Source organism: Sander lucioperca, chromosome 11 (assembly GCF_008315115.2).
Source record: "Sander lucioperca isolate FBNREF2018 chromosome 11, SLUC_FBN_1.2, whole genome shotgun sequence".
In the NCBI taxonomy this organism is placed as follows: Eukaryota; Metazoa; Chordata; class Actinopteri; order Perciformes; family Percidae; genus Sander; species Sander lucioperca.
In genome coordinates, this window is record NC_050183.1 from 19,866,134 (window position 1) to 19,889,305 (window position 23,172).

General features: G+C 39.4%; 2 protein-coding genes across 2 annotated transcripts; one reads left to right on the plus strand and one right to left on the minus strand.

Moving 5' to 3' along the window:
• Positions 1 to 743: 743 nt before the first annotated feature.
• stxbp3 (syntaxin binding protein 3) lies at positions 744 to 12,133 on the minus strand. Its single transcript, XM_036007514.1, has 19 exons — positions 12,033 to 12,133; positions 10,744 to 10,793; positions 10,471 to 10,552; positions 10,280 to 10,356; positions 10,067 to 10,139; positions 9,827 to 9,927; positions 9,247 to 9,392; positions 8,761 to 8,848; positions 8,312 to 8,436; positions 7,716 to 7,814; positions 7,561 to 7,624; positions 7,404 to 7,469; positions 7,037 to 7,117; positions 6,107 to 6,242; positions 5,128 to 5,234; positions 4,753 to 4,851; positions 2,803 to 2,888; positions 1,832 to 1,980; positions 744 to 1,444 (listed from the first exon to the last, which is right to left on the minus strand). Exons 1-19 carry the CDS (start codon positions 12,076 to 12,078, stop codon positions 1,341 to 1,343), a joined length of 1,779 nt encoding a protein of 592 aa, XP_035863407.1. The 5' UTR covers positions 12,079 to 12,133; the 3' UTR covers positions 744 to 1,340.
• Positions 12,134 to 12,986: 853 nt separating this feature from the next.
• Positions 12,987 to 22,936, plus strand: LOC116038173 (fibronectin type III domain-containing protein 7-like). The gene is made up of 14 exons (XM_036007730.1): positions 12,987 to 13,133; positions 13,294 to 13,306; positions 13,469 to 13,729; positions 14,375 to 14,635; positions 15,741 to 16,001; positions 17,456 to 17,719; positions 18,084 to 18,338; positions 18,427 to 18,684; positions 18,901 to 19,155; positions 19,408 to 19,662; positions 20,070 to 20,339; positions 21,494 to 21,523; positions 21,661 to 21,698; positions 22,148 to 22,936. The coding sequence occupies exons 1-13, from the start codon at positions 13,080 to 13,082 to the stop codon at positions 21,690 to 21,692; spliced, it is 2,469 nt and encodes an 822-aa protein (XP_035863623.1). The 5' UTR covers positions 12,987 to 13,079; the 3' UTR covers positions 21,693 to 21,698; positions 22,148 to 22,936.
• The last annotated feature ends 236 nt before the right edge of the window (positions 22,937 to 23,172 follow it).

The following is a 23,172-nucleotide window of genomic DNA, read 5'->3' on the forward strand; positions in this document are numbered from 1 at the left end:
GACAGAGTTTAAAGCCATCTTCATGTATTTTATTTAACTTTTTCCCAACCAGATAGCAACATAAGCTTCATTTATTTCTCACCTTTTCTATTCAGTTCAGTAAACACCCCTCCACTTATTTTCTATAAATCCAATCTGATGTATAGTGTTTGTCCCATTAACTGATTAACTGCAACGCCTCCTCACCACTTAAAGATTCAACAGCCCTTTCATGTTTTTTCTTTCAAAAAAACACAGGAACTAAGAACACTTTTGTGTATTGTGTATGGTCCTGAATAAGTCGTTGATCTAAATGCCATGTAACAAAAGCATAATGCCTGCAGAAGTAGGGCAGATTTGATCTATAACGTTACAGAAACCTCACTGTCTTTTCGTTTTCACCTACTGTCTGTTCAGCAGGTATGAATGCTCATGTGGACTTGTTTATTGAACATGTGTTTTTCTGTTAATAAAAGGGCTTTTTCTTGTTATGAATATTAAGTTACTGCTGTTTTGATGGACCAGGGGGATTAAGTGCTTTTACCATCATTCTTTCAACAAGTTGTTCACCATATGCAAACTTTTGTATTGCAACAACATGCCAGAGTTCTTAGTGTATAGTTGATTGAGGTCAATGCGTGTTAAATATCTCGAACCAGGTTTTAATTTTGGTACTTTTAAGTTCACCTTGCTCATCATTTCAGCTTCATACCAATCCACAAACAAGACGACATTAACTGTAATAAGAACTCAGACCAGATTTGAACCACTTGATCTGTTTATTAGTCAGTTTTTCATTTCAAGAAAAACGTAAATACTCTTATGTTAAAAACACTCTTCAAAATTACATAAAGTGTGACTGAAAAAGTCAGAATGACACAGCAGGGACTCAGTGCTTGCAAAAATTATATACATTAGCTTTGTGCTACTTTCCACCGCCATTCTGTCTCTGAGAGTTTCGCAGAGGTCAACACGTAACATAACAAACATCTTTTTTTGTGGACAATGCAAATAGGCAAATTAGACAGTTTTGTACTTAAAGTGTTTATAGTATGATGAGGTCAATTCACTTTTAATATGATCTTTATAATCAAAAGGCATTTAGCAAAGTATAAATGCCATTAGCAGGCCATAATCTTAGTTATTGACCAAGTTAAAAGAGAACTTGCCGTTGTGCCTACTGTAAATGTGCACCAGGTTTGAAAAGAGTATAAAAGACAAAAAAAAGAATAAAGAAAGATAAGTATAAGGTAAATTCCCTTCAGTCTTCCATTCAGGAAGTTGAGTTGAGTGCACTGTTCTGAGTGATATGAGATGTAGGGAGGCAGTGGAAATTTGGGGAGGTGTTAGTTGGACACCTCTCAGGCATTGCTCCTTTCCTCTATTGTAAAAGTCTCCATGGGGCCTTTGCTAAGAGCCTTGATGTCATTCAGGAGACCGGTCGGAGTCAAAATATGAGAAGACCCTGAAAAAAAAAAAAAAAGTGTAAAGCACCGTTACATGCCAAATTAGAGCATAAACCATTTCAATATTCTGACTGGCTCCAGTAAGTGGTGTAAAACAGCTAGAATTAAAAACATACAGTGACTGCTACAATTCAGTGGGTGTTTCCAGTCCAAAAGACTAATTTAATTGAAGTTTATAATACTGTATCAAACCCACCTTTAGTTCATTTGAATGGCCACAACTCAACAATACACCAACCGGATTTCATCACAACTACAGAAATGTTCCTTGCATAGTCAGTGAGTAGAAAGCTCTCCAGGAATTTTATGTGAAGTCAAAGTGCTGAAAATGCTAAGATTTTATTTGCCCACAGAAACAATCTGCGTAATCTTGTATCAATGCTCACCTATGATGACCTCACAGGATTTTACTGCCTGGGTGACCTCATAGGCACAGCGCATCTCAGAGTAGCTGATTCCTCCTACAACAAAAATGATGAGACGTGAGCCAGTCCGGCGGTCGTCCTGAGAGCTGGCTTTGTGCTTCTGACGGGCACTGTGGAGCACAGGGTGGTCGACAGAAATTTACTGAGAGATAATTTAAAACAAAACGTGAGAGTTGCATGTCCAAATTGTGGAAAGAAACAGCAAAATCAACACCCTCGCAAGAAAGACACAGAGAGGGTGATGGACAGATATTCAGAACTAACTCTAGATTCCTAAAAAGGACCAAAATTATTCTCCTTAGTAAACCCAGCGGCAGTGACACTTGTAACAATCCCTTTTAGCACACTCACACTGCCCGCTCCTAAAGATGATGTTATTAATTCAGACATGACGCCGTTTGATTTTCCGATGTATCTGGGAATTTCACAACAGGTACAAAGCAGCAATAGTGGTTATTTCGGCCATACGGATGGTGGAAAGACACCGGTGGAAGTAACGCGATTAAACACCAATGATCCCACAAATGAAACTCACGGAATTAAAGTGACGCAAATCGAATATTTGCCGCCACTGTGAACACGCCATTAAAGAACACGCCATTAAAAAACACAATATTAACAGCTGGAGCTGAAAGTAGTAGCATGAATCACCACTAGAGGGCACTACCTTACCACCCTCTTTTACTGTCTGGATTTGTCTGTAAAAACAAATGGGACCTTTTGTGTGTAAAACATGTCCCTTTTGAGTGACAGTATAAAGAAATATAGATAGTAGTGTTCTAACACATGTAAACAAGGCATGCGAATTGGACATTAAGTTAGTAATTGGGATGAACCTGTTAAGATCAGAGCATTTTTAAAAGAATTCATAATTATCCCCAGAAACTAATTGACCCAGGTCTAGTGTGATTAAAAAAAAAAACCTACTGTACCTGACAGCCCCGGAGCCATTCCAGGCAGCAGGACACTCAGACTGGTGTGGCCACTCTGTGGTGTCCAGTTTGTTCTCCACGGCATCCTGAAAGTAACAGATTTTTAATACATCTGTCATTTGTTAAAGTTAAGTCCCATAGAGACCAAAAACCTTTTTGGACAAGCCAATACACACGTTTGACTTTTCACTTTAATGAAAGTAAAAAGACGCAATCTGTGACACTACTTTGAAGTAGAAGACCCCTCTGTGACCGAGAACCAACACCCAAAGCAGGTGTAACCTTTGGACTGGCATGACAATTTCTGCTGCAAAGTACAAGATACATCAGGGGATAAATACAACCTAAGATAGAGAAACAATCTGCTGTCAAACACTTTTCAGTCTCAGACTTTTAATTTTAGCTAAACTGAAGTCTAAACAGATAATGCATATCCAATTCTGGCACTTAGAGCTTGTCACTGAAAAATACACAGATTTGTTTGGGTCTGTTTCCTGCTGCAAAAGGAAACCACAATTTACAGGAAACCAGGTGCATGGGTGTTGAAGACTGCTCAGAAATGGCTTTTTCAGGTAATAACAGAAAAGGGAAGTCAAAATGACTTGAGATGTAAATCCCATCTGCAAAAATGTGCAACAATGAGCCTTCCCAACTGTTAAACCACAGACTTAAGATTTTGCTTTTAAGACAATCTCAACTTTCTTTGTGACCAGTTTCTTCAACATCACTTGATATTAACGTGGAATTTCAGTTCTGTGGAATTACAGAACTGAGATTAAGTAATCAGGTTTTAGAATGAACCTTGTTTTTTGACCAAAGGGCACTGGAGAAGTTCTGCCTCTCAGTTCCCCATCTATTTTAGAGAACTGGACTCAACAGCAGAGTATTAAATGCAACAGTCTCAGAGTCGCTATATTATTAACAGTTTACAGTCTCAAAACAAGCAGCCACAAGCAAACTTCATCAAAAGACAGGGTGAAAGGTAGGTTAAGAGTAATGTGTACGTGACATGTCTCTTTTTACAGTGACATCTTACCTCTGTTTTAACACAAAACATGTCACCTCACTACAATAACCTCTTCTATGGAATGCATGTGCATACATACTGTAAACACATTTGAGGATCAGTACAGAAGGATGTTGCTGAAACAAAAGGATCATCCCCAGGGATCAACACACAAGTGGTGCATTATTGTCCCTTGTAGATGCTGAGATAATGTCTTTTACAAATGGATAAGGGAGTACAGAACAAACATACAGTACATGTGATACTGCCTATCAGATGACCTGAATCTGATAACCTCTTTTTGTGGTTTCATAGTTCTGTTCATCATTTTTCCACAAATACCTTTCAGAGGGGACTGGGGTAGCGCAGTGACCTAGATCGAGCTACATGTGGAGATTTGAGATAACTTAGGTTTTTTTTTCTTTTTAATTATTTTTTGGGGCTTTTCCCTTTATGAAGTTGCAACAGTGGATAGACATGAAAGGGGGAGAGAGATGAGGGACGACATGCAGCAAAGGGCAGCAGGCCGGATTCGAACCTGCGCCGCTGCAGGAGCAAACGCTCTTACTGTTTTTTTTAAGATTATTTTTTGGGCATTTTACATTTGCAGCCGCTGCGACAAGGACTGAGCCTTTGTACATGGGACGCACGCTCTACCAGGTGAGCTATCCAGGCGCCCAGGAACATCTTTTTTCTTCCTGTCCTTTATCCTATCTATACCAACTTTAAATCACTGCTTCCTAGCTGCATCCAAATCCTTTTCTCTGGAGTTATGCTACTTCATTCATTATTATAATTGTATCCATAATTGCTAAGCCTCCTGTTAAGCAAAGTATCTATGTAAATTGTATAAAATAAAAGGTGTAAATACAATATGACAATGCAGAAATAATTACTGCGAATACTTTGTATAATACATCATACAATATGGTAATCTCACTGACCTCCATCACATCTTTTATAACAGGAGTCCACCTGGAAAGGTTGTAAGTCTGATCCTGGGAACGATCCCGTCTGGTTGGTTTGCGAGAGAAGAAACTAGGCTAGAAACAAAAGTACAAGAAACGGTAAGCAGTGTTCAGCTGAGACTAAATGACAGAACTGAACAGATGAACAAGATAAGAAAAAGATTTATTTATTTTTAAAGAAAAGAAAAAAGAAACCCAGAGTGAACCACTGTGAAAATACCAGCCACCAGCTACAATTTATCATCATTATTTATTAATTATTAATATATTTTAACCCATGGGTACGCTCGTCTAGAACCAATTGCAATCAAAAGCATCAAATCAATCAATTGTTTCCTCTTCTGCACATACCGATGTGATGATAGGGACCCCCAGTTCTTTCCAGTTCAGGATAAATTCGCGTTCGTCCTCGATTTTAACATGCTGGATGAGTTTGCTTAAGTTCTCGTCAGTTGTTCCTGTTTAACACACCAAACAAACAAACAAACAAACCAGCTTGAAAATCGTGTGTCACCAGTATTTTCCACCGGGCGCGTCTGCGCTGCGCTGCGCCCCGGAGGCTCCGTGGGCCCTGCGAACAATCGCGGCCATTCAAGTCAATGCTTGATATTCCACCACATCCTTTTTATAAAGACGATGACAGAAAAGAGAACATACGGAGTTTAATTACAGGAGTGCTTGGAGTGGAAGGTAAATACTAGTTTAATAAACACATGATTGTTCTGTAAAGTATATGTAGAGACAATATAATCTGCGAGTCGGGCAGGAAAGACTTCCGAGACGCTCCCGGTGTGGCATGGCGCGTGGCGGAGGACGGAACAAAACCAGACGCAGCACAGACGCGCCCAGTGGAAAATGGCTGTTAGTTTATTATGGCTGCATCCTTTTAGTCAAATAATTAGCAATGAAGATCTTGATCAACAAGGACGTCCACTTTAGGTCCATTTTATGGTCTTTTTGGGGGGAATTATTTTCATTACTCTTAACTGGAAAACGATATCCACATTCCTGTGGCATATTTGTGTGTACTGTATATTTTTGTAATGTGGTCTATACAATAGTGGAAAAACATTATGACAGATTTTTTTTAAATGAAATCAACTAATGGATTAGTCTATGAAATGTTAGGACTAGTACTCCCCGGTGAATTTCTTTCAGGAAAGAGCGAAACAGTTTATATCCTGACTGATTCTCATTGGCTGATTCGGTAACCCTGCACACTGAAAGGTCCCTGGAACTGAATAGCTACAAAGCAAAACACCAGTTTAGAGAATGCTAATGAAAAGACAGTTAAAGGAGACCAGTCTGCGGCAGGAGAAGTTTGCTGTACCGTTGAGGCTGAAGATGTAGAGCAGCACAGCTCTGATCTTGTCATGGGTGCTGTATGGGTTGAGCAGCACAGGCAGCAGGGTCCTCATGGGATCTTTCACCTTCACCCCCTCCACGTCTAATCCCACTGCAAGGTCCTACACAGAAACAAACCTTTTTTTATATTTTGTTTAGGCTAGAGATGGTCCGATACAGATTCTGATACCTGAACTTGCCTATCGGCCGATACCAAGTACTGATCCGATACCAGTGTGTCATATATTTTATTATGTTTTAACAGCAGTATACTACTATCCCTGCATGGTTGTGATATGATTTCTATCTTTGTTGTACGGCCTGGCTCAGGTTAGACCTTTTGTGAAACATGAACAAACATGAACAATGAATGCAAGAACTTTCTTGTATTATCCAGTTTGACAGTCAGTTATAACGGAAAAAGAACATAAATAAACTACTTTAACGTAGATTTTCTTTAGGGCTTTATTATGTGGTATCGGATCGGTGCATAAACTCCAGTACTTTCCCGATACCGATACCAGCGTTTTAGGCAGTATCGGAGGCGATACTGATACTGGTATCGGTATCGGAACATCTCTAGTTTAGGCTGGGAATATTGTGAATGTTTGCATGTTTTTATGTATTCACAAAGCTCCACATATTTCACATTTGGATGCTGACCAGTACAACTAACACACTTCACATGTCTCTCTTAAGGAGATGGCCAGAGGTCAGACTGGGAAAAGAACTACTGGGAAAAGTGCTCTTGAGCGCATTCTCTTGCTCAAAGGCAGAGGCTTGTTCTCATGAAGTTTTCTACCTGGCAAATGTTAGACCTGCTCTCTAAACCACTGCCACCCACTGACTTCAAGGTTGAGTGGTAAAAATATTTGCCACTTGTTCCACCAAAACAGATGATGGAGCACACACAGACCTGTTCAGCTTTGCAGAGTTTCTCCACGTTGTTTGCGAAATGTTGCATGCAGTCCTCGGCCAACTGCAGATGAATAGTTTTCTAGAATTCAGACAGGGAGAAAAGTTATGTGAAAATATGAACAGAACTATGTACAAGTGTTGTTACTGGAGATTAAATAGTATTTCCTTTAATGGAAGACAAGTATATTTATCACAGAGTCCAGAAATGACTTTCTGTTCTGTTTTGCTTCTAAACATGGTGAAGTCAACCCCACATGATAGCAGGCTTTGGAGGCTCCACACCCAACTACAACATAATGATCACTTTACTCTATAATTAGAGATACCACTCCAAAAGCAATTGAATTAATATTGGTACCCCATACCTCAGTGACTTGTTTACGGAATGCGGGCATCTTCTTCATCATCTGGGCCAAATTGCTAATAGTGATCTGGAAAAAAAATTAAATATTTGCACAGTACATTTTAAGTATGAAATACACAGCTCAAGTACGCAGATGAGAAGAAACCACAGCACTGTACCTTCCCATCTGACTTCCCTTCTTTCTTGCTAGCAGATATTTCCTTTACCAACTTGCGGATTTGTCTATTGTGAGAAGAAAAAAAAGGGGTTAGTGTTGGGATGCCGAAGACAGAAATGGGACACTTGGGACATCGTTCAGAACTTGCTCACTTACTCTGAGACGTCAGCAATGTGCTTGTGCCTCAGCTTCACCCAGAGCATGTCGTCCTCATTCAGCAAGGCCTGCTTCTCTGAGCCATCTTTAGCCTTGTACCTGGCAACAAAAACAACCAGATAATTGGTTCTTGGTAGGGCTGCACAATATACAGTTTTTTTTTTTTTTTTTTTGAGAATTGAAAGAAAATATCAGTGGAAAACTGCACTTTAAAATGTAACTCGTTCTTTTTTTAGTGGCGCCTTTTATATTCAATTAAATGTTCAATAAAAGAATGTTGGAAATGATTTACTTTCATTTCTTTAAAATTCAACAAGCAACTTGTTGAATTTTAGCAGAATACTAAGAGCAGCAGAAATGCAGAACTGAGTACACTTTAATATCCGTTTATTTATCGCAAGTAATATCTTTATCACTATATTCAACCACATTATCGCATATCGCATATTTTCCTCATATTGTGCAGCCCTAGTTGTTAGCTAGAAATGTATTGTCTAAATTTAAGAACACCTTGTCTGCCATATGAGCATATGGAGCAGTGAGCATAGTATGTATGTGTGACTACGGTGAGATTCAGTAGAAAAAGCTTGTATTACTTGTAGGTGTCGTTCTGGATATCAATGAGGTCGTAAGCCATGGCCTGGTAGGTCAGCTCATGCAGGATGGGGCTGACGGGGTCAATGCCTCTCTCCACTATCAGCAGCTGGGCCTGGGTCTTGTCCTTGTGATTGGGGACAAACAGATAAAGTGTAAATATTACACCACATTTTCTATAAAAGAAAGGGTGGTTATTGTCTGACAGTGACATTTGGCCTTTTTCTTTGCTTTCTGTGATACTGCTTAGCTGCTACCGAGACGCTTTTTCCTTTTCAAATTTCTGGTGAAGAGCAACAGCTATATACTCCGCTTAAGGCAAAGGAGGCAATCTTTTCTGCTTTTACAGGCTTTCAGTGGAAAATAATACAGTCATTTCAGGGTCACATTTACTCCCTGGGCTAAGATCTTGTGTATTCTGTCAACATTCTTTGTTCAGCAGGTGTCTCACCTTTTTCTTGCCGCTGTCATCCAGCTCATAGTGTTTGGCCAGTTTGTTGTCCACCAGCTCGGCAAGGGCCTTGGCATTCACCATGTTGCTGTTATGATGTAAATTGTTTTCCAGGAGTTATTACAGTTACGTTAATACACAGCAAGGCTGCACCGATACAGCTTTTGTTTCATATGGTCTGACTGTGGCTTTTGCACATGTACGTGTATAGTTTGTATGTATATTGTGGGTGAAATAAACTCTTACTTCATGTAAGATAATAAAAGCCACACACTGATGTTTGGATTCACATTTCAATTTTAGGACGTGTTAAGGTCCAGCAAGGTGAGGTTACGCTTGCAACTGTATTTAAGCTTCATTTCTTTTCTGCCACAGTTAGGTTGCACATTCTATGGTCTCGATTCCAGCTTTTCTGATAAAAGGTCTCACTATGCTTGGGGGCAGAGGTGTGTTGTAAGCTGAGAAACCAAGTCTTCTCTGGCTTACTTCTTGTATCTGACCCCGGGGTACTCGTCCAACGTGGCACAGAGCGTGACAAGCTGGTCTGCGAGTGTCTCCAGTGTCTTCTTTTTGTCCTGACTTTTGGGACTGTAGATGCTTTGGAAAGCCCCCGGATTATCACATGTGAACACCTGAAAAACATTCAACCACCAGAGTCAAAAAAATATTCTTCAAGTCAACAATCTGCATGTAGTCATAAAATAAAGCAACCTGTGGATCTTTGAATGTCAACAGAAATAAATAACTCTAATTTACTTTGTAAAAATTTCAAAACAAGTGAGAACCTCAAGACCTTTTTTTTCTTCTTTTTTCAAAATACAGAGAACCAGTTACAGTTCCCAAGCCACTGGCGTAACACAAAGTTTGTCAAGTCATTACATCATAGCTTAAAGCAGACAACGCCCATTGGAGTCCCTCAAAATACTGCAAATCTCTTTCATGCAGTAGCAACATGACACTGAACACCACGTTAATTTCCCCTCAGTTAACAAGTAACAGTCTGGATAAAAAGAGGAAATAGAGAATTACAAAAGAACCTAAAAGAACAAACTCATTAACCACTCACTTGTGCCTCTTGTGGCATGAAGGACATGTTTATTTCCTTACAGACTCGTATGTACTTTGCACAGTACATCTTCATGTTGTTGAACAGGTCATCGGGACAGTCTGTGGGACCAAAAAGCTTTTAGTTTGTATCTATTCCGTTTATCAAAAAAACAAACATTTTGATCATGTTGGATAAACGATCTTTTTGACAGTTATTTTGCTATTGTAGTATACTAAAGTAGTGATTCAAGTTACTTACAGTCAGTGAAATAAACATATGCTGCTTTATATTTAGGTTTGGTCTTGAAGTCAGCAATGAAGGCATCCACACACTATGAAATGAAATGAGATTTGAGGTATCACAACAGAAATTTGCAGAAAAAAAAAGACATCACCAGAATGAAAATTAATTTTGCAGCAATTAAAAACTTCAATCCAAAAGCAATATCATTACAGGGATATAATGGCAAACCTTAGCGGTTGGTGACATGAAGTAGATGGCCTTCATTTCTGGAACAGGCTCTCTGCTTTTGAACAGGTCCTCCACAACTAAAGAAACAACATATTTATTTTAACAGAGTAGCTACAGAAATCCACCTACAGCAGGTTTGGTTTATTACCGTAATGTATAAGAATGAGTGTTTTACTGTTATGGCAACCTACTTGTTATTTTTTCTGACATCAGATCGGACATTTTGCAGCATGATGAGAGGAGCTTGGTGGTGAAGGGGTCCAGAATCAATACCTGTGAAGAAGATAAATAGGTATTGGTCAGTTAAACGATGTATCACACTGTAATATGTTGCCAGAAATTGCAATTCTATTCCGAGTCACAGTGCACAGGTGGAATCAATCACATAAAAATTGGATCTGTAAAGTGGAGGTTGCGCAATTACAATCTTAGGAATGTATGGAGTACATGGAGGATTGTCCTACCTTCCATACTTCAGATTTCTTGCAGTCTGTAATAATTGTATCTTTTATTCCTGTAAGAGACACAGAACATGACTTGGGAAAAACAACATGACTGAAATCAGAAAAAAAATGACTGTTCATGACAACACTATCTGAGCTGTAGCTTGGTTCTAGTGCAGGGACACTACAGAAATGTAAGTGATTCAAACTTAAACAATGTATTAGTTACATCAGTCACTGATCAACTAAACATACATTGATTGGGCTAGTTCCAGCCTAATGTATACAATTGTTTGCCATTGTGTTTCATATCATTTTAGGGTCTTCAAATTTGTGATGGGCATTTGTCATCATTTTTGGTACTTTACCGACTCCTAAATAATCACTGGAAACACTATGAATCATCAGTTCACAGCAGTTTTCATGAATGTTCCTAAATAAGCTATTCTATTATACTTGCATTATATGACCAACCATATTAGAGATATACTGTACGTGTGCATAGTTTGACAAAACAAGTCATTGTGATTATGCTCTCTGGTTTATGAAATAAAAGAAAGTGTGTAAAAAATCGAGACAGTTTAAGTGTCTGTCTCTTCATTGAAGTACACACCCTATTAGGTACAGCAGGCTAAAACAACTAACCCGCAATACATCCTAACGTTATCTTCATGTTCAGTTTTTAGAAAGATGTTAATTCAACTTCATGGAGACTGTGATGAATATTATAACCTTTATTATATCAGCGAGGTTAGTTGTTTATATTAGACTGGATCCGTTGTAGCTATATAGGCTACATGTAGCGTTGCCAAATAAACCCGACAATTGAGTGTAACGTTATGATTTCCCTAATTTTAACCGCAACCCAAGCTCTTAACCCCAAACAGCCATGTCTGCGACATATTTAGCTAGGTGCTGATGACACACCAGCCTGCAGATATGAGGCATAACATTAGCTAGCTATGGATATGAGGTGGGGCTCCAGGAGACAGAATTTGTTGTTATATTTGGGATAACAACACTCCCTGTCAGTAAAGTTATAATAAACAAGGGTGCCAAGTGGAAACACAAGTGCGGTCTGCTGTGATTACCCTATCGAGTCTCTCTTTAACGTTATATACAGTCTATGTCGAGTCTTATCCCAATTCGGGTTAGTAAACTTCCGTTGCGATAAACAGCAGAATGAAAATGTCCCTCCAAGATGCAAAGTAAATATAATAGCACGTACTCAATAGCACTTTAAGTCAAAGAAACGTTGTTTTACCCTGTTTCACATGTACAATAAACCTCTCCCGTTGGGGTGAACTTACTTTTCCAAACTATTCTTTTCAGCCCGTGATCACAGCCCGTTGCCATCTTGTTTTTTTGCGCCTCTTCCTGTCCCGTGTCCTCGAAATCTGACGTCACATGCGTCAACAAGTGTGTGACGGAGCAATGGTGTAGTTTTTATTAGGCTATGTCAGGCTACTATAGGCTCTTATATACAGTCTATGACTATAGGCCAAACGGTATTTGGTCTATAACTAACGGTTAAGTGACTGTATTATGTAATTTGAACATTTCTGCTTTAGATATATAATTTAATAACTATAACTAAAGCCATCCCCAACTATATTATAAAGGCATCTTAACAAACCCTATCACCTCTTGTCTCCCAATACTTTTTGTTGAAGGCTGTGACTTTAATGAAGTCAAAATTCAAAACAAAACAATTAAACTTATGTTTAGTTAGCCTACATCTCCATACCCTGTATCTCTCAGAAACTACATTTCCCAAATCTATTTGAAAAGAACTATTCACATGTTTAATATTTAAAATTATAACTCCCAAAGCAAAATAAATCCATCCATGATTTGATAAGACAACGATTTGGAATTGAAACCAATAACTGTGTATTTTGTGATGATACTGAAATGACTGATCATTTATTTTTCCATTGTATTCTGAAGCCTTAAGACTGGATACATGAGGGGCTTTGCCCTAGGTTCTTGGACTTAAAAACTTTATTTCACACCTCAATGAAGAAAGGGAGGGATTTGAGGCCAAGGTAGGGGAATCCAATTTCTTTGTCAGACCCCTATCATGCCACATTTTGTGGTATCTTACATCCTTGAATAAAGACTATCATGCCTATAACTACAGAAGTGTTTCCTTCTCCTGCTACCCAACCTGCACCTGCCCTAAGGTGCATCTCTCTGCTTTGCTATGACTGGACATTTCCCTCCAGTGGGAGGGACCAGATGCAGGTATTTCAACCAGCATAGACACCAGCTATGTTAAAGAAAAGGTCAGTTAAGAGTAAAGCACTTTTGAAAATCTAACAGAAGCTGCAGAGTGTGAGAGACAGAAGTGAAAAATGGGGGCTATGAAGTGGCTGGTGATTTTTGCTTTGCTGGGCATATGCTCACAGGTACAGTAATGGAACACCATTTGTTATAATAGATAGCACAAAAATATTGTATTGAAAAAAGAGGAGCACATGCAATGGAACCTTAAATGAATAGCTAGTTAGTAGTAACTTGAATTTATGTAAACTATTGTTTATAATATTTTCTCATCTAAATTTGCAGGCTGCTGCCCAAGGTACTGTATGTTCTCTTTTACAATAAATTCCCTAGATGTTTATATCATTGAATGAAAGCGCACAAAGTCTTGATTATATCATACATGTATGTGTAAAAGAATCTGTTTGTCAGGACGCTGGACATGTGCTATAATGATCTCCACTTTCATCTCTCTCATCAGCTTTCCAAGTATCCGTGTTCTCAGTAACATCCAAGAACGCGATTCTCAGATGGAACAGGTACTCTGGAGCCAGCTCATACAAGATCACTGTCGCCCCCCAAAGCTCACCAAGCAACCCTATTGCTTTTGCCACATTTGGTCCAAACACAGTGCTGGGCTCTGTCAACTCTCTGACCCCAAACATCCTGTATACATTCACAGTTGAAGCCCTGGATAATTCCCAAGTAAGACTGAGCTCTGCAACTGTTGATTCATTCACAGGTGAGGTACACTTGTGTCCATACCTTTAATGTTTAGGCACTTAATAACACAATATTCTATTTCGTGCTAAGTCTGTTGTTTAATTTTCCATTTTAAAATCAAGCTGGTTTTTTTTACTAAACGTTTTGGTGTTGCATGTGTTTGGCTTTGTCTAAATAAAAATCCTTTTTTTAATTGTAAAAGTTTAAAAGTTTTATGCTGCAATATTTAGGCACACTAATTCACTGTCAACATAGAAAACTGAAAAAAGAAATAATGGATCCAGAATGATCACTAATATTACAATGTCAATTTAAACACCTAAATATAACTTTGATGATGGGCAGATGACAGTGACCACAGAAGACCTACTTAGTTGCTGTTAAAATACCGTAAGATGATTTTTTTGATTGTTAATTTCAGTTTCTGTTTTTTTCAAACGTACTCAGGGAGATGAGACAAATTAAAATGTTGTTTCCTAATCCCTGAAATTTGTAGGTTATTATTATTATTATTATAAGTAGATTCCACCGCCAACTATTGCTGAAAAGGTGGAACCCATCCGTCGCATCTCACTACCAAAATCTTCCTATTTGAAGTTAATTTGACAGTATTGTCCTCTTCTTGGATGCCATCTATGATCTGAACTGATTGTGACTATTTTAGCCCCTGAGATGATGGATCCCATCCAGACCTTGAAGCCAAAGGATAGCACTACCTTGATGGTGGGGTTCAGCTTGAAGACCGGGGCGACTCATTACATCATACGAATCCAGAATGATGATGGCTTTTTTAGAGAAGACGAAGTGTCCTCCTCCCCTGCTGAGATTGTGTCCCTCTCGCCATACACTGAGTACGCGCTCAGCATCATGTCTGCGAACAGTGGAGGCCGGAGCCAGCCATCTCTTCCTGTGACTGCAAAGACAGGTACTGTTGTTTTGTCACGTTATCTTTATCTGTGTGCAGAATGTTAGATTTTCACTTCCACAGCTGGGAAACAAAACCTCATAACTATATTCAGTGAGAAAAACAACAACACCCAAGTGATGGTTTATGTTAGAAATGATTCCTACAGTCATTCAAAAACAATGTGTACTGTTCTCAATGTCCTGCAGAATTCACTTGATCTGCCTCATTGTCCCATAGCAGAGCCATTATATACAGGACTGTGAGTAAATGTATACACTCATCATTGTCAGTGTTTGTGCAAATCCAGGTTCTTCTTACCTCATAAATGCATCAGTGCCCCTCAAGGCCTCTCCTGTATCGGTAGTAACTATACCTGACCGTTCTATGTCAAACACAATGGGTTGAGCTTATCCTGAGAACATAGCACCTCTCACCCCCATCCTGGGGGGGGATATGATCCACATAAGTAAAAACAACATGCTAAAAGCAGTTTCACCATTTTTGTTCACTGTTTGCCTTTATTACTCTCTGATTTCATTTCACAAATGTGTGCTACCTAATATGTTAGATTTAAATTAACTATACTATACATAGATTTATTCAAAGATCCTTACATGTTCAAATTCTAAAAACATGCTTTTCAGTTACATTTTGGAAACAAAAACATGGAACAATGGCCTTCACACATCTGAGATGAATTGTTCACCTAGTCAGAAAAAAACATGAAAACTGATTTTCATACAGCAGGCACCTAAAGAGCAATTGGAGGACTCATAGTTACGTATGCAACTAGGCTGACGATCAACTCGTGACAATAATGGTAGTATTGGTGAGTACTAAAAATATCTTGAGACCTGAGACTTGACTCAGACTTAATTCACAAAAATTAGGACTTGAGATTTGACTTGGATTTAACAGCTGTAAAACTTGACTTACTTGAAATTTGTCTCACTAAAGAGCCCCCGAAAACATGGCTTCAAATCGTAAGCATTTCTCTATAACATTAAATATTAACGACTAAATAGGAAACAATCAAAGTAAAAAAGCATCTAGTATTAATGGTACAGCCTCCATTCCCCAAAACATACATGTAAATCTTGTCAACCTTTCTTGTCCTCTACAGTTTTGCCTCCTCCTCAGCTCTCCACCTCCTCTCCCAGCAATGACAGCATCATTGTATCTTGGGCCCCTGTTGCTCACGCTGTCCAGTACAGCATGTCTATATACGACTTTGGCTCAAACACCAACATGAAGCACAATACCTCCAACACCAACTTGACCATCTCAGGCCTGGCTGCTGGCTCACTCTACGCCATCAAGGGTTTCGCCTGGGACCTCGAGGGGCGAGAGGGAGAGGGCAGTCTGTACATCAACCAAACAACAAGTAATGGAGCTTCTCTCTGTGTTTTTATACTCTGTGAACTGCTGTGTACATGTGATCACATACAACAGGAGAGAGACACATGCAAGCTCCTATAACTATATACTCCATGTGCCTTTATAATACTACAGGGTTTTCCCTGCCACTGTAAGGTATAGTTGCAGCACCCAAGCTATTTTGGGCCCCACCTAACCAGAATGAATGTAACTAATAAGACTTTTGTCAGATCTAATCTAATGACTGTATTTGGATTTCTTTAGCAAGTTTTGTCTCTAAGCTTTTTGAGTGTTCTAGTTTTTACAAAGTTTTAGACATATATATGTTGATAATATTGGTCCAAAATGATGTGAAAAAGAGACACAAAACTACCACAAAGGGACACAAACCAACTCCAAAGAGACGCCAAATGACCACAGAGACCCAAAACAACTCCAAAGAAAACAAAAATGACCAAAAAGAGACACACAGCAGAGAACTGTTAAGTGTGTGTTATATTTTCTTAAGTTTTAAGTGTGTCAGGGAACCTGTTTTGCTTTAGCTGTACCTGTACAGGTAGACAAACACATGTTCCCACCTCCAACTCGTACCCTGTCCTTGATAGAGAACAGCAGAAACATTTTCTGACATTTAACCTCTGAATAGTCCCAAATCTAGTCGTCGTAAATAGAACCACAACCTCCAGTCAGTGCATATTATGATGAAAATGATGATGTCATTACAGCCACCAATATAAAGTGAAATCATATATTTGCAAAGGAACGTTCATTTCTTTTTCCCATTTTATCATGGGAATAGAAGTGGAGAATTCCTAACTTTGGCGACCTCTTGAAGTAGTACCAAAATATACAAATCCAGACATTAAAGGGATAGTCTGGATGTTTTGAAGTGGGGTTGTGTGAGGTACTTCAGATAGTCAGTGTATTACTGACAGTAGATGGCAGTCGGCACGCCCCCAGTTTGGAGCAGTCCCGACACGGAAGCTAAGCAATTTACTGCTGTGGACGGGGGCCGACGCAACATATTTTAGTCACTTCAAAAAATCAATATCGGTTTAAATGTAGCTATAGTTAGAATATTTTCACCACTTTACCTTTCAGTCAGACAGACCTTTCCGTCAGGAAATTGAAGCCCTTACGTCCATATTTGCTCTATTCAAAGCCACCAGACTCATTTGACAAAAACAGTTATTACCTCACAGAACACAGGAGTTGCTGGTCGACTGCTGTCTCGATCGGTTAGTTAGTTTGTGTAATTGTGTGACTTTGGTGAATCCGAACTAAACCTTTATAACACCCACGTCCCACAACAACAACACAAACAAACTAACCAATCAGTCGTATCATATGTAAGTCTGTATCTGCTCATGTTTTTGACTGGTCTAATGGGTTTGTGTGTTTACGTGTACTTATGTTTGATGCATCATTGGGCGAGTCTATATGTTTACTTTGTTTTAACAGGACCACCAACGCCATCTTTTGTCAATGTCTCTATTGTGACAAGTAACGGTGTGGCCGGACTCTCTGTCTCCTGGAAACTCGATCAGGATGTCTATGGATCCATCTGGTACCACGTCATGAGTGACCAGAACCGCACCTGTAACTCCACATCCAGCTCCTGCACCCTGTTGGCTGTGGGATGTGGAGAGGTACACACTATCAAGGTCATCGCCTTGAACAACGCCGGACCCAGCTTCCCATCCAGCCCTGTGGTGTTCATCACCTGTGAGTATTTGATATTTTAGATACTGATACTACACAGCATTAAGTGGGATCAAATAGAGTAGTTTCTACCAAGGTAACTTGTGGTTGCAATAGGCCATTATGGGTAATCAATGAGCAAGCCTTATTCATGGAAATAGTATAAATGAGGATTTACTGTATTTATGCATCAATATGATGATACACTTTGATTTGTTATGTATTTTACTACATATTTAGTCAGCAACATTCCCATCTAGTTATTTTCTCCATGAATTACCAGATATTTTACATCAGTGGTAGCTATAGCTATGAAAGCATTAGGCCGCTCTGAAAGCCCTGTCAGTATATGAGTGTGACTAAACTCCCTGCTGTCCTGGACTGTCAGTCCCCTGCCCACCAGAGTCTTTGGCTCTCGTGGAGTCGACAGAAGGAAATTGCACGCTAACGTGGGGCATGGTGCCTCATGCCGACAGCTACGTGGCCTTCTTCAAGAGAGGTGATGGCACCGAGGAGACTTGCAACACCACCAGCAACAACTGCAAATACCACTGCCTGTGTGGCTACACATACCTGCTGTCTGTGTTTGCGTACAATGAGGCTGGCAGCAGTCCTCAAGGACAGATTCTCAACTATACCACCTGTAAGTAGCAGCTGAGACTGATGAGGATCCTTGTGATGATCATTGTATGTGTATGTCTGTTTACTTGTGTATCACCTGTGTCTTTTAGTGCCCTGTTGTCCAGAGGGTGTATCGGTGTCCGTGGTGAGCACTGACACTCTGGAGATCATGTGGATGGCCTCGCGGGGGGCAGAGTTGTACCAGACTCGGGCTGCAGACAGTTCAGAGGTCATCCTGTGTAACGACACAGCACCCGTGTGCGCTCTCTCTGACCTCAGCTGCGACAGTCCCTACAGCGTGTTGGTGACACCCTGCAATGAAATCAGCGGATGCAATCGTGCATGCAAAGCTCACACCAAAGACACAGGTAGAAAACTAATATTCATAGATACATATGTATCCAGCAAATATCCAGTTAAATGTTTCACTGAAACAGCAATAAAATAATTATCCTATTTGACTGAAACTCCACAAGAACTTCAATATATTGCGTACAATACATATATGTGGGTTGTACCCTCAAAGGTACATACTCAGTAAATTCAGTCAACTTTTGATTCCTTCTTTCCTTTGTCCCCATCAGCTCCTTGCATGCCGATAAACCTGATGCTGAATCCGAAGAACTCCTCCTGCGTCAGTGTCAGCTGGACAGCAAACAACAGGGCTGCTAATTACACTGTGAGCGCGTCGGGTGATGACGGCCAACACACCTGCAACACCAGCGGAAACAGCTGTGACATCACTGACCTTCCATGTGGCTCCACTTATGAAGTCAGCGTCATAGCAACCAGCGCAGCCGGCCAGAGTTTACCCAGCTACTCTGACTCTCTGGAAACAGGTTAGTAGTCGAAGGTTTGGATTGATCCATTTAATTTAAAAGTACAGACAGGTATTGAAAAACCAATACAAAAGCATGTTAGTGATGTGTTGGCCACCACAAGCCTCCAGAACAGCTTCTGTACTCATTGGCATATATTTTAGAAGTCTGTTCAATATGAATGCAGATATTTTTGTGACATAAATGGATACAGATAGTAGGTTTGGGTTCCACCCTTATCATCCACATACTGTATATCATCTTCTTTGACAGAACCCTGTTGCCCGATGAATCTAACAGTGGAACAGGTGACACAGGCGGTGAGCAACATCTCGTGGTCTCACGCCAAGGGGGCACATTCATTCATCACTTCCCTGACATCAACGCGTGGCCACGCCCGCTGCCACACCCAGGACTCCCACTGCCTCATGGGATGCATCACCTGTGGGACCAACTACACTGTCACCATGGAGGCGTTTAGCAAAAGCGGACACATGTCCAACTGCACCTATAAGGGCTTCTCATCCAGTGAGTCATGATGTTTTCTACCACTGAGAAGGAAAAAAACTTTATTACACTTTATCACACTTATTATCTTAACCTAAAAGAGTAGTTACTTTTATGTGTTACTTGTCACACACAAAATAAACAATACTAGTCATTTTGTCCACAGACATAATGTGCTGGGGGGAAAATTCACCACTATTAATATAACTACTGGTTTAAATAGAGTCAAATTAAGGCTGCAAGGTATACATGCTGCGTAACACACACACACACACACACACACACACACACACACACACACAAACAAAATATTGTATTACTATTCAATTATATACTATTAATATTAAAACATGTATGTAATACTTGTTTGAAGTTCTGGTGCCTTTATCACTTATAAATCCCCCCCCCCCTCTCTCTCTCTCTCACAGGTGCCTGCTGTCCATCAGGTGTCAGGCTCTATAGTATAGCCGGGAACTCTCTGCGGGTGTACTGGCGCAGCGCTGGCAGCAGCCACAGCTACATCACAGAGATGGTGGGCACCAGCAACAACAGCAGCAACTACACCTGCACTGCCTCTCCCGGAGCGAGCAGCTGTGATTTTGGCAACATCCAGTGTGGGGACGTCTATCATGTAGTGGTGGCTCCGCTCACGCCTGAGGGCAGCAAAGTCCTGTTCTGCCCCCAGAGACTGTACTCAGGTATGACAGTGGGATTTCACAGTAATGTTTGGTGGTGATGCAATATTAGAATTTTGTTTTAAAGCTAATGTTATCTTCCTTTGTTTGTAATTATAATAATTTATCCTCTGATTATGCTGCAATATCTCAACCGATTTTTTCATGATGTTTTATAATGAAAATGTATATAATAACCAAAGCCTGTCTACGGAAAGCCTTTTCACTCCCATTGTACCGAATTTGGTTGCAGTTCCACCAGAGTTCCACTGGGGGTGATCGCAGGCGAGTGCAAAATGAATGGGACTCTATGGAGCTAGACGGCTAAATTTGTCTCTTTCGCCTGATTGTCGTTGAGAAATCTCAGATTTGATTGTAGTTTTTGCAAGTTCAACATGGATTATAATAAGTTGAATGAACGCGTACTTATGTCCTTTTGATTTCTTACAGGTTGAGTCGTTGTTGCCCATAACACGCTAGCATTATGCTAATGAATGCTGATTGGTCAGTGAAGGACTGATTACGACCAGATGTCAGAGTGAATATTTCGGCGTGGTCTTTAAAACATTAGCAAACCTCTTTCTAGCACGTGTATTGACAGGGAGAGCCTAACCTGTCAGCTGTGTTGTCGATGCCTCGAGAGAAAAACGGAAGCGACTCAGAGCTTGCCGTTAAGCAGTATCTCTGGCCGTATATGTGTATGACGTCATTGACATTTTAAAAGGCTTTTTAGAACAAAAAAGCCACTTTAAAAAAATGTAACACCCAGCAGTGTGTATTTTCTTATGTGTCCCCTTTCGAATGCAACATTCAAATTACTAGACAAAATATTAGATCCTGAGAAAAGTGGATTTTGAAGGGTATAGCTCCATAGAGTCCCATTCATACTGCACTCGCCTGTGAGCGCCCTATATATCGAACAAGAGTGGAACTGCAACCAGTTCAGAAGCCGGAAGTGTCGAGAGAGTGAAACTTCTTCCCTTATTAGAAATTCTTTGGTATAACACACAGTTGGTAGTTCCACTATTTCATTTGATATACTTCTGTAAAAGAATTTCATTAGCTTTATTTGGGATCAGAACATCACACAACAGTAGCAAAGTAAAGACAATTCAAACACTATGAATATGGACATTTCTTTACTAAATTTGACTCTTTTTTTGTCTCTGCTCTCTCAGTCACTTGCTCAGGGAGCAACGTTGGCACAGGTGAGTATCTGCATAACTATTAAGAATTTTAAGTCAAATTCACTGAAACCACCCAAACAATTACTGGTAAAAAAAGTTTAAGAAAACATTTTAAATATATCATGTTTCTAATGTCACTTCAACCTGTTCTTCTGCAGTGATTTACAGAGGGAAGAGAAGTGTGGATTAACATACGGTAAGTTGAGTAAATACACAATAATTATAAGTAATTTGTTAATTTAAGTTAATTTAGTTAACACTCCCCTCTTCTTAAGTCAAAATAATTACAGTATATCCATTACATAGGTTCAGGCATAATAATGTGCCCCTCTGCTGGTCACAATGAAACATTATATGCATTTTAAACTGATTGTTTTGCATCAAAATTCGAACACTGACTCAACATGTGGCAATTTTAGTAAATATCCTAGAATATGCCCTATGCCTATGCCTATGCACCACCTGTCTATACTTTGTATATCACATTGCACTTTTCTGCTTTTTTTGCACTTTTGGTTGGATGCAAACTACATTTTGTTATCCTTGTACTTGTACTCTGCACAGTGAAAATACAGTTTAATCTAATCTAATCTAATAAATATAAAATTCCTGCAAACTGAATTTGATTGAATCTATTCTTAACAGATGCAACAAACTCCTCCATCTTCTTCATCCTCCTCTTCCTCCCGCTCTACTGGAATAAAGCCATATTCATAGCTAAACAGAAGAACCTTAACCTGTGGCCATGATACATGGGTGATAACATGATGAATAATAAGAAATACATGTTTGGGATATGATTAAGTGTTTTAAACTTGCCTTTTAAATAATGTTCATGTTCATCACAGCCAAACTAAACCATCACTGTGCCCTCAACAATCAAGATCAAGCACTTAAATGACAAAAACAAGCCAACAAAAAGAGTGCATTTTGCGTGTGCTGCTCAAAATATATATCATGAGATAAAAGCATGGGTTTTGTAAATGTAAGATTTTCTAATGATAAAACCTTTGACTTACAAATAACTATAACTACATTGAAATGCTGTACCGAAAAATTTGTAATTTGGGTAATTGCGAATTATTTTATCCCTGAGTTATTGCGTTAAAATCTAAATAAACTAACAAAAAATCTAATTCACAAAATAAATCAATAAGCAAATCAGTAACAGTGCCCCTCCAGATATTTTTAAACAATTTCACCCCTTTTGTTTTAAGAATTATGAATTAGAAAATGTACCAAATTTAAATAAAAAAGAATTGTAGATGCAGCCCCAAGTACAAAGCCTCCTGATGATAAGTGGCAGACACTGATCTATGTCACCTCATCCTGCTTCACGCTTGTTCTCAGGATGTATTTAACTGTGTTGAATATGTGTCACTGTGGTTGTGAACACCTGATGCATATGTCAGTTAATAAAGAAATTCCAGCATCCTTTTCTTTGTTTTGTGGTTTGTTTTGCACATAGATGCAGTGCTTAACAAAATAAAAGGTTAAATTAAACTATGATTCCTATGCTAATTTACTAAAATATTGTTTATTGTCTGTTTATCTGTGCTGTTTAAATTCTCACCTGTGTATTTTTTGCCATGGAAATTATACAGTACTGCAGTTATAAAAGGAATACCTAGTTTATGATAAGCTGTTATTTATAAAGAAGTCCATTACAA